This window comes from Cinclus cinclus, chromosome 5 (genome assembly GCF_963662255.1).
Source record: "Cinclus cinclus chromosome 5, bCinCin1.1, whole genome shotgun sequence".
Classification (NCBI taxonomy): Eukaryota; Metazoa; Chordata; class Aves; order Passeriformes; family Cinclidae; genus Cinclus; species Cinclus cinclus.
In genome coordinates, this window is record NC_085050.1 from 2,604,940 (window position 1) to 2,622,795 (window position 17,856).

Here is a 17,856-nt window from a genome sequence, read left to right on the forward strand (position 1 = left end):
CCTGAGCCACCTTTGCTTTAGGGATTGCTTTTGGGGAACTTCTGGGACCACAGGGTCTGTCCTGCTCCAACCACATCCAGGATTTGGAGCTCAGAACTTGACCAGCCCAGCTCTGAGTGGTTCCTAAGGATGGAGATTTCACAACTTCCCCTGTTCCCTTTGAGCTGCCAGCTGGAACCAGCAGGACAGAAAGTGAAAGGCAGCAGCAGCTGATTTTGCAAGTGTTGTGTGAAATTTGTATGATTTCATTCTAATTCTGTGTATTTGCATGTGCTTCCCAATTAAAGATTCTTGAGCTGTGCATGTGTTAGCAGAAGTGACCCAGAAAAACAGGTACTGCTCAACTGAAATGATTTTGTTGAAGGCTTTTCATTAGTGAGAGAGGAAAACTTGTCTTCAGAGCTGCTTTTTGTACTCAGGCCATCAGTGCTGCTGGCTGAGAACTTCATGCTCTGGTGTTGCTGCAGGTTGTGTGGTGGAAAGGACAGAGGTGTTCTGCACAGCCCTGAGATGAAAACTTGCAGCCCCCAGCTCTCACTATGAATTTTTTTTATTACTATTTTTTTTTTAAATTTATGTCTCTGGTTTGTAGGGAGCAGATTTATTTTGATTTTCTCTAAGTGCAGGTTGTGTAAGTGGGGAGTGTTGATGATAATATTTTAAAAAGACAATTTTTCCTTTGGTCTGTTGAGGGTGTGAAGGCAGGATTAAGCAGTTTAGAAAGAAAATCCATACATTACACATACACCTTGTATCCATGACATCTTTATGTGAAAGTCCATCTAGCTCTGGGGTTATTCCCCATAAATCCTTTTCCTTCTGAACTCTCAGTTCCTTTCCATCAGTAGAAGTCTTGAATTTCAGAAATGAAAGAGGGAGAATGTCAGCACTACAACATCAGGATATATAGAAAAGGTTTTGTAAAGCAGCTTGACCAAACTTCCAGAGCACCAATAATTGCACAGCTTCCCTTCCAAGAGAGATGTACAAATTTATTTCTTTAATATCTTCCTGAAGTTTTGAGAATTTAATAGTCTTGAAACTCTGAATAACGAGTTGAAATGACTGCAGTGCTCTGGGGAATTGTGACACACTGGCTGGACAGTGACATTAAGTGACACTGGAACTTCCAGTCCCTTGCAGGGTGGCAGCCAGCACGGCACAGCAGGTGAATTTTGAAGCAAATTCCACCTGAGCTGGGCCAACCTGCTCTTGAGGAAGCTGTAGCACAGGACTGAGTTGTTCTGCTGGGATTTGACCTGGGGTTTAGCAATTTAGCTGGATTAAATCAGGTACAGTTGAAAAGTTGAGTAGAAAATAAAGGGAAAATTTCAACCAGTCATCTCTTCACACAGAAATATTTATTTACTTTCTTTTCATTTTGTTTCTGTTGAGTTGAGAACTCTGTAATTTATTTTTGGTTGAATGAAGGAACTGTTACTTGTTTCTGCTTTAATTTGCAGTATTCCTAGTAGAGACTGCATTACAGCACTTCTATTTCACTAGGCTCGGGGAAAAAGAATACAAACTAAGTCTCTGGTTTTATCTGTTTTTTTGTTCGTTTATTTTTAAATTTTGTGCATAGCAATCCACAGAGTACTCCCTCGAATTTGGAAAATTGCTCAAATGCCTGAATCCAGCTTGATCACCTTAGCCAATACCTACCTACTTAAATCCTGTAATTTTAAGCTATTGTAGTTTGTTTTGTAAATTATTTGTTTTCCCACTATTTGTCAGGACAGCAGACCCCCCCCCCCCCCACCTACATCAGGCTGCATCAGGAACATTATTCTGCCTCTCAGAGGAAAGTGCTTTCAATATTTAATTTTTTTGCTTGTGTCTAAGTTGATAATCCAGTAACTGCTGAACATTTGGAGCGTGGATCAAAGTAAATATATCTGACAATATTTAATGTCCATGCTCAGCTGTTTTCTGGTAATTTTAAATCTTTCTTCGTGGAGTCTGTAACAGGAAACAGAACATTTTGAAGAGAGCCTGTCCTTAGGCTCAGAACATCTCATCTTTCCAATCTTGTCACAGACTGATGGTGTGATGGAAAAGGCACGGCCTCTCTGGGTTTATGGAATACATAGGATAAAAAATGTCACTTCTTTTCCTCTGGAGGAGGAATTCTTCATTGCCACAAGTAATGTCTTGTCACCAGTAAGGCCTTGTGGACTGCACATCTCATGATTCCATTCCCTCATCTAAATTGGGAAGTGGAAAGGCAAAATTCTGGAAGATACTTCAAGTAGGGACTGATAGGAGATAAAAACCAGGGGCAGCTGTTTTTTTAAGAGGCATTTTGGTCACTGACATTGCCACAAGGCACAAAAAATTCAGTTTAACACTGAAGTTTGCCTGAGAAAGGGAGGTATGTCAGATACCTCATTTCCCCCTTCCTTTCCCAGTACATCAGAGTGTTTCTGCAGGTTCGCTGGCAGGGGCAAGTCCCCAGACAAACACAGCCAGCTTTGGTGGCTAAATTCCACTTGAACCTTTTTTTTCCAGTCTCTCACCCAAGAACTGCTACTAAAATTGTGCTGACAGGTGGGAACCGTACCTCGAGGGAGCTATGGGGGCTAAAATCTTGCCTACTCTTGAGAAAAATACCCTCTGCTTCTATTTCAATAGATTTGTATGCACTTATAAATAAAATGTGGTTGCCCCTTGACTTGAGTGTTGCAAACCAGATCATGTATTTTTAAATTCAAGTTTCCTTTCCAGTGTTCTGCTGAGCTGATTGGCTACAGGCCTGAGGAAGCTCCTTTATAATTGGCATTTACTTCAGCTCTGCTTTGCCCTGGGGATTTCCCTTTCACTCTTGGAGTTTTTTGGTGGTGAGCTGGTTTACCAGCCAACACCTTATCAATGAGAGTGAGCTTCCTCTGATGTTGCAAAACAGAGTCTTCAGACAAAACCTAACAGGTTGCTCACATAAAAAAAAACCTTCTTTTTCCTTTGCCTGTGCACAGAGATTTTGGTAAATTTGCATTTAAGTGCCTAAATAAAAACGGCCTGGATTTTCAGAGCTGTAGAAATGGGGGACAGCCAGGAGGATCACAAGGATCCTCTGGAAGGTCTGACCCTGAAGTTTTGACTCTTTGATATTTGATCATATAAAAGGAGGCACCAAGTTATAGTTGTTTTATTATGTGAACATCAAGATCTGTGTGTCTCAGCAGAGCTCTTCATTATCTGTTTGATATTTATATCCTTTTTTCCTACATACACAATGCATTTCTGGAGGCTGATGGAGAACCACTCCATAATTTCAATTTAAGCATCAGTTTTCAAGTGTGTGTGCTTCCCTCAAAATTAATTTATCCCAGGGGAATACAAGTTGAAAACCTTGCAAAATCTCTCTGAATTAGAGGGGTTAAGGGTACTTGTTCTGTCTAAGCAGTGAGGGGGGCAGGAATCCTACAGATCCATCTGCTCTGTGCCAAATTATTCTCTGCAAAGTCCCTTTTGGCTTCCTGCAGAACCTGTGCTGACAATTCAAAAACTGGATGTTGTACAAGGAGGGTTTCTTTGGTCCACGACCCTCTAAAGATTCAGGATGTTGTTCTTCATCCTACAAATTAGGAAAACGGCCACAAATACAGGAATGGCAGGGAGTGGGGTGGTGGCTGAAGAGTGTCCAGTGTTTGTTCTCCTTTCTCACTGCCAGTGAGATTTTGTCCACCCAAGCAGCATCCCAGAACTCCTGAACAATCTGTGATCCCAAAAATGGAGGTGTGCTTCCAGCTGGAGGCCTGAGAGAGTTTTCAGGATGCTGTGGGTTTCATCTGGTAAAAAGTTGGGCTCTTGTGGAGTTGGCACAGGGAACGTGTTTGGAAATAATCCCTGGTATCAAGGTAAGAGGCAAACAGAGGATGGTGATCTAAAAGGAGCCTCAAATGAGCTGAATTTTATTTCCACAAATAAAAAACATTCTTCATGGTAATTGAAGAGTTATATTATTAACTGCAGACTGAATTGAAGAAGTATTATTGCACTAAAAGATGTGAATTTTATATGTAACACAATAAGGAGAAATATCTTCAACTAAAACTTGATTTTTCTTGTATAATTAAATTTGGCACACTAACTAAACAAATGAAAAGCAGTATTTTGGGGGTTGTGTTGGATAGACATGGTGTTTAAACGTAATACATTAGCTAAAGTTACTTAAACACTTTAAGCTGACTAATTGGTGAATTTGTACTACTAAAAACAAAAAAAGCAAAAGCATAACATATAATTGAACTTCATATTTTTCTTAAGCTATTACTTAACAAAAAATTTTACAGTACTACTGATTTTTATACTAAAAACTTGAAGTTCACCATTTTTGGCAGGTAAAACCCAAGATGTTAGGTACAAGTTGGAATTCCTGTGTAATTCACACATGCGTGTCTGCTTTTTACTTACACGTCCAGGTTCTTGGTGGGCAGGGGGGACTGGGTGAGAAAAGAGCAGAAGAACAAATGTTTGAGTGACTAATTTATTTTTTAGTTGTTAAATTAAAATGTGGTTGAAGTGGGATAGTTTGTTCTTCACATGCAGTGGAATAAACTAATCAATAAGAAATCTTTACACTTTTCAATCCCCCAGTCTGGGTAACATTTCGATGGGTGAGGAGAGAGGCAAACCTGCTTTTAAAAATATATATATAAATAAATAAATGAAAGCAGGCAGCTGAAGATGAGCATCTGCAGTTACCAAATTTCCACCTGCTGGGATTTCCCCAGCACCCCACCCATGGCTGGGGGGTGGCCCAGCCACTCTCTGCTCTCAGCCACCAGCCCAGAAGGACCCTGAGTGCCAGAGAAGTGGGGTTGGAAAGGTGGGTGTGAGCCCAGTGCCCTCTGTGAGAGTGACACAGGATCCTGGGCTCAGTTTGTGATGAGCAGACCCCCTGAAGGGCTCTGGGTGTTTTTCCACACCTGGGTTATTTGTATGGACACGCTGAATTTTGTGGGAATGCTGCTGCCTCTGTTTGACCCTGCAGCTCCCACACAGCTGCTCCATGAGCATGAGAGAAGAGGTTTAGTGTGATGGTAGCACAAAAAATTTAATAATCCCAGACATCCTGACTGTTCCAGGGTCCCCCTGCTCAGCCTCCACCTTGCTTCTCTCTGAGCACTTGTGCAAAGTCATCTCTGCTCTGAACCAAGCTGCAGTTTGGATAAATCTTTTTTTTTTCTTTTTTCCCTACAGATTGAATCATAGGTGAATTTAAGTTGTAAAGCATGTGAAGCTCTCCATGAATTTTTAATCTTTAAGCGAAAAAAGCAGCTGGAAATACTTAATGTTATGGAGAAAGCTGCAGCCACCAGGAAGCTTTGAGGGCTGACACACTTTAGCTACCAAAGCAGTGGCTCAGAGCACCTGGAAATGCTCTGCTGATCAAAATTCAGCATCTGGAAAACAAACTCCTGTTGGCAAAGAAGGGGCTGGTAGCTGGGTGCTTGGCCAGTCTCACAGCAGGTCTGCTTTTCTGCATGTGTTGGGAATGGAAGTGCTGACAGGAATGTGCTGGGTTACTTCCAAAAAATGCAAAGTGATGTTTTTCAGGTAGGGAAGGACCAGAGGAAGGAGCCTTGCTCGTTTGTTTGACCTTCCAGAAGCAGGAAAATGTGTTTTAGTTATTGTTGCTCTTAGTTACTGTCTTCTGATCTTTTCTTACTTTTCTTTTTCAGAACCATCTAGAAATTATTTACCGAAGCAGTTTTGAGGCTTTGTGATTGTTTTTTTTTTCCCCCCTCATTTCAAATCCTGCTGAATTACAACCTCTCTAATAGACCAGGGGAAAAACATTATTCTCTTCTTTCCAAGATCAAGATTAAATTTAATGCACTTACAAGAAGAGAACAATTGCTGTTGCTTCCAAATGAAATATGGTTATGTTGTTCTTGGCATCGGGAGTGCATATAAGGAAAAAAATCTGCTGTTGGATTAATTGTTGTGGTGATGAATGACCCAAAAATGATCTTGTTTTGTCTCAAGAGCTTCCTCAGATCTGTAGATTTTTCATGAGATAGCAGTTTAAAAAATTAATTTGGCTTTGCAGATACACTGAGATCCTTTCAGTCCTGTTTTTCTCATTCTTGGATGTTGGCAGGATTCTTTCTCCTGACTTTCTGGGAATTTGATTAAATAAAAAAAGGACCAAATACTCTTTGTTTTTTATCAAAGGGCATCTTTTTTAATATGGATATATTTTCTGTATACTGAATGACCTGTTCCTGTCTCTCCCTGTTTTAATGGAGCAAATATTTATATTCCAGCTATTTAAGGAAGCAATTAGCATATTAATGTCAAAGATGTAGCATGACAAGCATTTAGAAATCAATGTCACTGTTCTTTGAAAGATAATTCCTCTGTTAATGATAGAGGAATGCCCTGGAATTGTCACTGAAATTTGAAGAGCTCCTCTGTTTCTTTTAATCAGCCTCTGCAATGTGATGGAGCCAGAGGCCAGATCCTTTTGGAATCTCTTTGTACCAGGTGCTGCACAAACATAAATTCCTCTGTGGAAGAAACTGTCCTGCAGGGAAACATTTTTGTTCTGTGTGAGCCATGGAATCTTTTAGATTGGAAAAGGCCTCTGACATCATCAAATCCAGCCTTCAAAGTTAGTGCTGCCTTCTCTCAGAGAGGAGCAAAACAAATTTTAAATTAAAATAATGGAAAGCTGAAAATTTAGGAGCGCCCAGTAAAAAAACCTTTTCTTATTTGAAACATTTTCTAAGTAATCTGTCACATTTCCAAACCTTTAATCACCATTTTGATTTGTGAAGGTGTGAATTCCACAGAACCAGGCATCACCCTATCACTGGGCTTGGAGTTTTTTGGGTCAGCTTTACTGTGGGCTTTGAGGCTTTAATATTTATTTCAGGGTAAGCCATGAAGATTTTTTATTGCAGATAACTAAAAGCCTGAAGCTTTTGTTTAACAAACAACATGAAAAAAAGAAAAACCCTTTTGTTAAAACAAGCATGCCTTGCCTCCTGTGCCTAAAATACTTCATATAATAATTTATATTCCACGTAGGCACAGTTTGCTGGAAGAAAGTTTTCCAAAGAAAGAGGTTTTCCTTGAAAACTTGATTTTACTTGAAACTTTTACGGGCTGGCCTTTTTCTCTCCACCAGTGTAACTCCACTGCTCCTTGTGAGCACTCCCAATGTCCTGTAGTGGCAGAGCAAAACTGGGGCCAGTAACCAAAAATGTGGACGTTGAATCAAAGAGCAGGGAGGGGCAGGGACTTCCTGTCAGAAGCAGCAGATTCATGCAAATGAAGCAGGCAGGTTGCTATTTAAGAGTGGTTTTCTGCCCTCTGTCAGCTCTGGTAAGAGCCAGCCGTGGTTGTGAGATGGTCACTGCCACAGGGGTAGCTTCTGAAACTGGTGGTGCCATCAAGGGGCAACTTAGGTTCGTCTTAAAAACTTTTAATGTGCTGGCTGCAGAGAAAGAAGATGCTGCTTTACTTAAAACCTGAATTGGGAAAGAGCAACTTGTCATCTTTTCTGTCCAGGAAGAGGAAAAAAGGAAGGCAAAGGAAGAAGAGGAGAAGAGAGAATATGAAGAGTACCTGAAGCTGAAGGAGAGTTTTGTAGTTGAAGAGGAAGGAGTTGAAGAATCGATGACAGAGGAACAGGTAGGTGAGGCTGCTTCTGCAGCTCCCCTTCTCTTGTTAGAATTGCTACATTCTGTCTGGTGAGAAATGAACTTCAGAGTAGGAGTCAGCCAAAGGTTTTTGCTTGTGAAAGCTAAATTGTGTCTGTGGCACAGGTTAACCCTGGAATATTTCCTGGGGAATGCTGCTGTTCCTCATACCAGACTCCTACAGTTTATTTTAGAGTTCTGAGGGGACTTGCTGGAAATGAGTCCTGTCCTTCTCATGTCTAAGAACTGAACTAAAACTCATTGTGGAATTCAGGTAATCCCTCACTGTCAGCAGCTCTGCCTTACCCACAGAGATTTAGCCAGTAAAGTTGAATTTGGCGTTTGAAAAGTGCCCACAGACGCTGGGGGCAATTATTTGGGTTTGGCTTCAATTTCTACACCAAGAGAGCTGCTGTGAAATCAAATTAAAAACCAAGCTCTTGTCTCAAAAGGCTTCTGATAAGGGAATCCTCAGGGCAAACCCACACTGCTGCTCTTGTGGCTGCCTGCAGAGCTGCTGGGGATGGTGGTTGAAATGTGATACTTGATATAAAATCACAGCAAACCTGAAAAAGTTTTGCTGTTGTGGGAGGCAGAGTTCTTGTTTTGTCTGGTGAAAACCTGTTAGACACAATTTATTAGCTAACACATCCTGAAATTGCTCTTGGGTTGTAGATGCCAATTTGAGCTGTCCAGTGCATTTCTTGGGAAGGATTTATTTTGGGGTCATGTGTGCATTTGCTCCTCTGCTGAAGAGACTCTGGAATTAAATGGATTTGCTTTAGTGTGACTGAGAGTGGCTTTGAGCACAGCAGATTCTGCCTAATGTCAAGCAGCATTGACTCATTACAAGTTCTCACTATGGACCCCTTCCCACCAAGAAAAATTCCTCCATCAGACCAGGATTAACACCAAGAGAAGTTGTGTCTGGTGTTGGGGAATTCCCTAAGATGCAATGAACAGCAAAATGCACACTTTTATTGACAGTTCCTTCAAAAATCTGTACCTGTCCTGCTGGGACATGAGATTATCCCTAAATATTGATGTGTTCCACTCCAAACACCCTTTAAAGCTGGGATGTGTCGACTGTCCATGTTCCTACAGCTGCCTGTTAAGGAGAAATTAATCTCCATGTCAGATCAGAGAAGGGTGTTCCTCACCTGAAAGAGCTTCCAGGCAGTTAATGGTGCCTGGATCTCAACCTGAGATAACTTTGCTAGGGGTGGGGAGTTAGAACTTGAATTGCAGGCAATTTAAAAGTCATATTAAGAAATAATAACAGGTACAGAGTTATTTGGAGACAGCAGAAATGAGAAAGAAATGAAGTAGGCGCCCTGGCCTCGTGGTGGCTGAAGTACTGAGGCATTTCAGTGTCCTGTTAGAAAAGCTGACTGTGCCTTGTGTGGTTGGGGTTGCTTGTGCTTGAAAATCAAGCTCCTGACTCCAGAGCTCACCAGTTAATTTCCAGGGTTACAGAGTAGCCTGATCTCCTTTTAACTTCGGTGCACACTGTTTGAATTGCCTCTGAAGTGGAGCAGCTCACCTTGGTGCACTGGATTTCAGGTGCATGGCTTTGAAATGCTTGAGCCTCCACGGGTGCTGTGCTGCACTTGGCCATCTGCAGGTCCTGAGTTACTCTGCACAAAATGCCCTTGGTGTGTGATTTAATGATGCTTAAACTCACCCAGATGTGGTTGTATTTATGATGGGAAGAATAAAAAATTGTATGATAACCTTTCAGGAAAAAAATTGTACGTGAGCTACATTCAGTCTCGGAAAATATCTGTCAGAAATCCCTAGTGAAGATTAAATCTAGATTATTTTTCTTCCCAGTCCAGCGTCTCGGTGTGTGTAGTTAAAACTTGGGAATTATGCAATCTAAACACTTTTGTAGTATTTATACTCAGCAGGTTTTTGATGCACGTGAATTTAAAATAACTGTTGTTTTCCTTGCTGTCTCCAGTCTCGCAGCTTTCTTATGGAATTCCTGGAATATGTTAAGGTAAGGTGCCTTTGGTTTGTCTCCCTAGATGGTGTATAATACCTTTTGTTTAAGAGGGACACCTTTACTTCCTCTTTAATTTATTTAAATATTCAACAAGTAACAAAAGTGATACCTTCAAGAAATGGTATTTTCTGAACCAGCACAAGCACATCCATCATTGCTAAAATAGTTTAATTCCAGCTGGGTCCTGGCTTTTGGGGCAGGATGTGGCTTTTGCCCTGTGGTATAAAGACAGACCTAGTGGATCTCCTTCAGAGTTTATGGAAGCAGTGTTTGCTGTGGATTGGGATTTGGGGCATTCAGGCTTTTTTGTTTGTGAACATCAGCCACTGATTTAAAAATAATCTATCCATGTGAGCTCAGCAGGAAGGAGAGCTGCTGTACCAGGGAGGGTGTTTTTGGCACTGGAAAGTTCCATCCCGACTTCCTCTATGATTCCTTCACTGTTTTTTCTATCCATGCAGCTTCCAATGTTGTCTTAATGTTTAAGAAGCAGCTCCCTTGTTTTAACCAGGGTGTGTCAGTCTCCCTTTCATCCCATTGTATGGCTGGGTATTTAAAACCTGGGCTGTGCTCCTGCTTTTGATCTCTGAGGGCAAATGCTCTCCACTCTTGCCATATCAAAGGTCAAATGCATTTTTCTCCTCTCACTCTCAACACTGTCATGCAAATTTTTTTCCCTTAATGAATGCATTTCTTCCTTTACTGGAATCTGAACTCTCAGGATGTGTGAAGTGTGTGCAAGGCTTCTCTAGCAAGCAAATCACTTGGATATTTAGTGAGCTGCTAATCATTTTGTATTCCAAAATCTCAGCTTTGGGCCGGTTTTGCACGTCCATTATCCCAGCAAAACCCTGGACTTACAGCAGATTTATCTCCTGCACTTAGAGATTTGCCTCATGGATAACTGTCCTTGGGGAGTCCTTTGGAGTGATAGCCAGGAAATTCTGGAGAGCTCAGTGCAGAGCCCTCCAAAGCTCTGCTGAGCTGCTCTGTGCCTCTTTCACCTCTGTAGGTAGAAAAAGGAGATTCCAGATCCTTGGGATCTCCCACGAACACTGGGAGGTTTCCAAGGGATGGCACAGCCAGGGCAGACTCTGCCCAACGCCCCAGGGCTTGTGGTGGCTGGACCAGATTAGTCACAAACTCCCAGTTGAGTGTTTCAGCACTAAGTTTTGTATCAGTCACTTCATCTTGACGTCAGAGAAATTAAACTCGGGCTGGAAACTGAAGTCTGAATATTTGACACCTGATTTCCTCTGCTGAGCTGCAGAACTGGGGCATCGCTTTCTTTCACAAGTTTTAAGTTTAATCTTGAAAGTGTGCTTAATGTATAGATTATGTATTGCCCTCATCTTCTGTTCTGTTCACAGAAACCATTGACAGGAAGCAGTGCTGAGATGCTCGTAGCTGTCTGAAAAAATGTATAAATTAAGAGTAATTGGCATTTTTTAAAAAATAAAATTGAATTTAGCTCTTCTGTTGAATAATTTCTTGTGCTGGTATCATTGACTGGAGATAGCTCACCCCATGCTTCATTCTTAAGGGTGTTGGAAGCAAACTGCAGCCTCTTGCTCTGTTTTGTCCCTTGCTAAGGAAAGCAGCAGCATCACCCTTAAAATGAAATCCATTCAGGAAAATGTTGCTGTGTTTTTGATGCTGAAGGAAAGTTAAGTCTTTCTGTATAACATGATGCATGTGGAGAAGTGTTTTAATTCCCTTGGGACCTCACAGTGTATTCCAGAGTGTGGGGGGTGCCCCCTGATCCCACCCCACCCCCTCGGGCTCTCATTCCCAGCAGGATCTGTCTTGGAAAGCTTCCACTAAACTTGGTCATTGAGGGGGAATATCTTTAAGTGAAGGTTTAAGTCCTGTTTTTCTTGTTCACGTGGCTTTGTACCAACCCCCCAATCCCTTTAAAAGAAGATGTGACGAATGTTGGCAGTTCCCAGCTCTGAGAACTGAATTCCATGGACTGGTTCCAGTTCCATGTGTTCAGTCCATGGTATTCAGTTCTCTAGCTTGGCTGCATCAAACTTCACAACTGCTAAATATGTGTGTGGCTTTCTTTTTGGTCTGATTTTATTAATGAAAGAGATTAATCTATTTCAGCCTCTCTTGATTTCTTCAGTGGCCTCCCAGTATGCTCTCAAGACCAGAAACAAAGGAATTGTTTGAAGTATTTAATTTAATGGAGATGCAGCTCCTGTGGCTGCATATACATGGATTTTAGGAATGTATTCCTGAATGTTAACTGAGCTTTCCAACAGTTTTGTCTTTTCCAAGCTCCTTACAAACATTGCATCCTTTCCCAACTAAACAGATGAGCTCCTAAAACTTTGGCAGAGAAGAAAACAGGAACCAAGTAGCTCCAGACAAGCACTGCAGGTGTTTTCTCTGGAGCTACAGAGAAGCACAAAACCAGATGTGAGCAGTGGTGGCTGTGCCCTGACTGAGAAAAGCTGCAGGAAGAATCTGTCAAAAGCAAAATGACAATTTGCAGTTCCAACACTGACAATTTTAATAAGGTGTTGGCTTGCTTAGGAAGATTATTATGGCATTAATACACATGACATCAGTAAAACAGACTAAAGCACTTAATGCTGCCAGTCTTGCCTTGTTTTTATGTAAGTGCTGATATATACCAGTGATCATTTTAAAAGGTGCTTTGAAACATCCCTCAAAGAAGAAAGAGATCTTGATAAAACACACTGGAAATTAAAGGTAGCAGCTGAGAAACTTGGGAGGTGAGGAAAGAGAGTCATGGCTGTTCCTTGTGCTCATCCTAACGTAAGGAAAAGTCCAGGATCAACACTGGAGGTGTGTTTGAGTCTTGCCCTAAGTGGGTCAGAGCACTCAGTCTTTCCACAGAGCTCTCTGCTTTAGGTAACTTCAGAGTTTTTCATCAGAGGAAAGTGCTTACTAGGACATTTCTTTATTTGAATGGAAAGAAAAAAATCCCAGATTTCTCATTCATCAGCTTAACTTTTGTTTGTCTCCACAGAAAACAAAGGTTATCCAGCTGGAGGACTTGGCTTCACATCTGGGTTTAAGGACACAGGTAAGCATTGACTTTTGGGGTGGAAATGCTAATTTTTGCTGGGCCCTTGCCTCCCTCTTATACCAGAACTCCATTTAAATGTGTAGTGAGTTACTTAAAAGATTTATCTGATTAAAATCTAAATTACAATTTTCCTTCTGCAATCATATAACAACGAGAAAAAGAGAGAGGTAGAACTGTAGAAACCAACACTAAGGTGCAGTGGAGCTGCATGCTTGGAGTAACTGTAGAGTAAACCCAGCCATATAATTCAACAAGTTGTTGCTTTAGGTTGGTAGGAGAGGTTTGCTCCTAAAGGGAGCAGGAAAAGTTACAAAAAACATGGAATTTTTGAGTGAGGGCCTTGGAGAAGGACCTCAGTGTGCTTCATGGAACTTCATGGCACTGCACAGCCTTTCCATGGGAAGATTCCTATAACCCCCTGCTCCTTGAAACTGCCAAGTAAAGGCAATAAAGGTCTCTTTTAAGGGATATGAGATTTAATTTGAACATCCCAAAATGCAAAAAAAAAAAAAAAAATCCTCCCTCAGAGACCAAAGGGCTGATTGCATCTCTCTGTGTGGGAGTACTGAATTCCTTAACCCTGAGGGATTTCAGTGTAAACCTCTGTAGTTTATCTGAACATGTGAAATGGTTTTTGCTTCCCTTTTGATCAGTCTGTTATTCTTTTTTTTTTCTCTTCTGCACAGGATGCAATTAACAGAATCCAGGACCTGATGGCAGATGGCACCCTGACAGGTGACAGCCAAAGCACAAAAGGGATCTTTCTGTAACTGGTGAAGAGGTGGTGGTGCAGAAAATGCCTTCCCTGTGGCACAGAGAGAATTCCAGTGTCATTCCTATTTTAAGGATCTAGTAGGACTTGATAGCTAGATATTTATATTTTATTTATTTACCCATCTGCTGAAGGCCTTTTGGAGTACCTGAGCAGCCAGCTGCAAACGGGGCCTTCTGAAATGTGAATTTGAGAGGATCATGGGGATGATTTGGGGGTGGTTAAAGCCAGGACTGGGGTATGGTATGTGGGAGAGGCAGACATCCCAGAGCACTGCAGGATGCTGGAGTCAGGCAGCAGAGACTGAGCATGAGCAAAGCTGGTTTAGTGCTGGGCTGTCTTGTTCTTTCAGAGGGTGAAGTAGGGGAAAGGTGCCAGCACAAACATTTATTGACTTGATCTTGTGCTCGTGGCTGGAGAGCACCCATCTCAGCGAGTACATGTGGAAACCCTTTTGAAATGCCCTAAAAGTGCTGGGATTCCAGGGATATGGCTATGTGCTGTCCTGGCTGGCTTTGCACAAAGCCAGGGAGGCTCTGCCTTGGTGTAATACATAGAACCAGAGTTCTGTTCTCAGTCTGGTTGGAGCAACAGAAAGATGGAAACTGAGCTGCATTCCCTTTCAGATGGGAAGCTGGAAAAGCTGAGCTGGGCCCCACAAGGGCTCTCAGTGCCCTCCTGGACCCTCCTGCTCTGCCTTTCTCCACCAGGTGCCTGAGCTGAGAACATGAGCACCAAAAAAAGTAGGGCTGCAGGGTGGGGAAGGGTCTGGAGAGGAATCCATGTGAGGAGCAGCTGAGGGCACTTGGCTTGTTCAGCCTGGAGGAGGCTGAGGGGAGATTGACCAAGTTCTGCATCTTCCTGCCCAGGGACTACTCAGATCTCTGCTCCCTGGGACAGGGACAGCACCCAGGGAATGGCTGGAGCTGTCCCAGGGGAGGTTTATTTTGGATGTCAGGGGAAGGTTCCTCATCCAGAGGGTGCTGGGCACTGCCCAGGCTCCCCAGGAATGGGCACAGCCCCGAGGCTGCCAGAGCTCCAGGAGGGTTTGGACAATGCTTCCAGGGATGCTCAGGGTTGGATTGTTGGGGTGTCTGTGCAGGGACAGGAGCTGGATCAGTGATCCTGGTGGATTCCTTCCAGCTCAGGACATTCTGTGATTCCATGAAAACAAGGTGCCTGCAGCAGCTGCTGTGGAGCTCCCAGCCAGCTGTTCCCAGATGAGCATTCCCAGGGCCCTGGGCTGCTGGCACAGCCCTGCTCCAGCACCCAGCAGTGGCCAGGAGATAAAAACCTGCCTGGCCTAGATAGGAAGTGCTGCCTCAGCAGCTGGAACATCCCTTCCCAAAGCAGTGAGTGATGCCTGCTGGGAAGAGAGGGGAGCCCCAGTGCTGACTGCAGGGTCCTGTCTTTACCCTGCAGGTGTGATTGATGACAGGGGAAAGTTCATCTACATCACTGCAGAGGAGATGGCAGCCGTGGCCCAGTACATCAAACAGCGAGGCCGAGTCTCCATTGCAGAGCTGGCCCAGGCCAGCAACTCCCTCATCAACCTCCAGCCTGACAGCAGAGCTGTGGCTCCAACCGTGGCCTGAGAGAAACACTGCAGGGGTTTAACCTCTTAATGAATAAACCACTTAATCAAAAGCAAACAAGAACCTCCCCGCTGCGTTCGTGGTGCCTGAAGGTAGGATGCTCTTTTGAAGCATCAGCTGCCAACTCAGAAGTTTTGCTTTTCCTTCTGTTAGATCTGGTGTTGAATGGTAGAGTTGACTGTAGAAGACACTGGCCAGGAACTCAAACACTGATGCACCTGTAGCCCAGGAAGATCAGTAATTTATTCCTTTGGCAGCCAGTCTCATGTTGCTGTAAACAAACTTTTTATTGTTTGCAGATTCTGATGTCTGTATCAATTAGATCTGGGGTTGATTTTGTTCAGGATTCTCCAGGCTTGCTCTGTACTATGGAGCTGTTTAATTTTGTCATGGACACGACCATAGGTGTGTAGATTTTGGCTGCTGCACCCACACTGGAAAGAAAGAGTAAAAAGACAGTTTGTCTCTGTTCTTGCTGAAATATATCCTGGAACTCTGGAAGGAATCATTGCTCTGTTAAAACTTCCAGGAACTATTTCAGGAAACCTTTGCTATATAAATATATTTATATATTGATTTATGTAATTTAAAAAGTTTACTTGCAGACAGGCTGCATCATTTCCCTGTAGCCAAGAGACAGAAACCCCTCCAGGGAAGGGCTAACTGGGCTCATTTATTGTGCAGGCCAGTTCTGCTGATACCAGCCAGATCCTGGTGATTCATCCTTTGAAGTCAGAGCCAGCTCAGAGTGTCTGAAGGCCTCAGACACCCCCACCCTGTGGCCTCTGTGTTCTGCAGGTTTGGGGGGTTTTTAAATAAAAACTTCAGACACTCTGAGTCATGCAGTTAATGTTCCAAGTTAATGATTAGTAATGTATTAATCGTATGGGTCAGTGTATTTCCTGCATAAGAATATTTATTTTTTTAAATCATTCATTCATTGTCCTTTCTGAAATCAGCAGGATTTATGTGGATGAACAGTAATTGGGGAGGACAAGAGGTTTTGCCTCTGCCAAACTTAGAAAGAACTTGAGCAGACTAAAAGTCATGTTATCAGTGGGATGAGACAGCAATAAAACAATGGAAGGAAACATTTCCTTTTAATCTCTGCACTGCTGCTGGATGTGAGAGTGCAGGAGAGGGGAGTTCCACCAGCACCACGTGTTGCTGTGAAAGATCAGCACATCCTGAGTGCTGTACAACCACAGCCAGCAAAAAGCTTACTTCACATTTGAGGCTTGTAAAGTCTCTTACTTACAGATTGCATATTAAATTTTTTAAAAAAATATTTGGGTTTGCCATTATTTTTTTGTTGTTGTTCTGTCTTAAACTACTCTTGTAATAAAATCAACAGTATTGAAAGAATTGCAGAGGTTTGTGTTGGAAATGGGCAGGGACAGGGTTGGGGTAAGACATGGCTGTGAGCTCTGCCAGCAGCTGCTCTGCTCTCCTGATCCTCTCCCACCATTTCCATTCCTGTTCTTTTTACCCAGCTGCATCCTCTCAGCACTCAGGAGAACTCATTTTTCTCTCCTTTCGGGATGCTTTGCTGCATGTGAATTGTGAGGCTGGGGATTTACATGAGCCAGGAGAAAATAATGTAGGTAACAAAAAACATGAGTGGGGCTTCTAACTCTGCTGCAGATGCCTGTGGAGCAACCTCTGCTCTGCCTTGAAGGATTTGTTGCACTTCTCTGAGTTTCCTGAGTGGCTGCAGGAGGTGGGTGTTGGTGTCCTGACCCTGTGCCTTGGGGAACACGCACCACTATTCAACTGCAGCTCGGTTTTCTATTAAAGGAGTGTTTTGGTATTTTCTAGGAATCCACTTCCAAAGTCCCAGGAGGCAGTCGAAAGTCTAGAACACAATTTCAGGCCATTTGTTTGGATGGTTTATAAATGAGGCAATTCAAACCTAAGCTGCTGTTTCAGTCTGTGTGGAAGTGGAGAGGGAAGAAGTTCAGGGCTGTGCCCCCAAAATTACTTCACTGGCTAAATTCCAAGCACACATTTAATATATCCCAGTGAGACACCTAATGGGCAGAGAGTTCTTCCCTCCCTGCTGGCACTGAAATAAGGAACACCCCTGGTGTCCTTCTGAGCTGGGAGTTGTCCCCAGTGTCCTAGGTGAGGATGGTGGCTGAGGGTGCTGAGGGAGAGGTGGAACAATCTGGGGGTACTGGAATGCTCTCCTCTCCTAACACCCAATAAACCCCAGTGTTTAGGTATTAAACTTAGGTAACTTAGGTATTAATCTCCCTCCAGCTGGAGAGTGACTTGGCACAAGGGATGGAGGGGCAGGACCCAGGGAATGGCTCCACACTGCCAGAGGGCAGGGCTGGATGGGATATTGGGAAGGAATTGTTCCCTGGGAGGGTGGGCAGGCCCTGGCACAGGGTGCCCAGAGAAGCTGTGGCTGCTCCTGGATCCCTGGAAGTGCCCAAGGCCAGGCTGGACAGGGCTTGGAGCACCCTGGGATAATGGAAGGTGTCCCTGCCCGTGGCAGGAGATGGGACTGGATGAGATTTAAGGTCCCTGCCCAAACTATTCCGTCACTCTGTGGTCTCAAACCATGACTTTCCTCACTTTTACCCCCATTCCCTCCCTCATCCCATTCCCTGGCGTGAGCCTGTGCTTCTGTGGGACTCGGCTGCCAGCTGGGGCTAATCCCTGACAGTCTGGCACAGTCAGCACCAAATACAGGGCAGTAAAACACTGCTAAAATGGTCAATACAGTAAAATTCTGGGCAGTGGATTTTGGACTCCTC

General features: G+C 43.3%; 1 protein-coding gene across 2 annotated transcripts in view; it reads left to right on the top strand.

Moving 5' to 3' along the window:
- The window catches only part of DDRGK1 (DDRGK domain containing 1), a 33,959-nt gene extending 17,420 nt beyond the window's left edge, over window positions 1–16,539 (top strand). For both annotated transcript variants that reach the window (XM_062493961.1, XM_062493960.1), the window contains 5 exons: window positions 7,525–7,647; window positions 9,619–9,657; window positions 12,665–12,721; window positions 13,411–13,459; window positions 14,919–16,539. In XM_062493961.1, the coding sequence (XP_062349945.1) occupies window positions 7,525–7,647; window positions 9,619–9,657; window positions 12,665–12,721; window positions 13,411–13,459; window positions 14,919–15,091 (441 nt within the window). In that variant the 3' untranslated portion in view covers window positions 15,092–16,539. The remainder of the gene's footprint in view (window positions 1–7,524; window positions 7,648–9,618; window positions 9,658–12,664; window positions 12,722–13,410; window positions 13,460–14,918) is intronic.
- The last annotated feature ends 1,317 nt before the right edge of the window (window positions 16,540–17,856 follow it).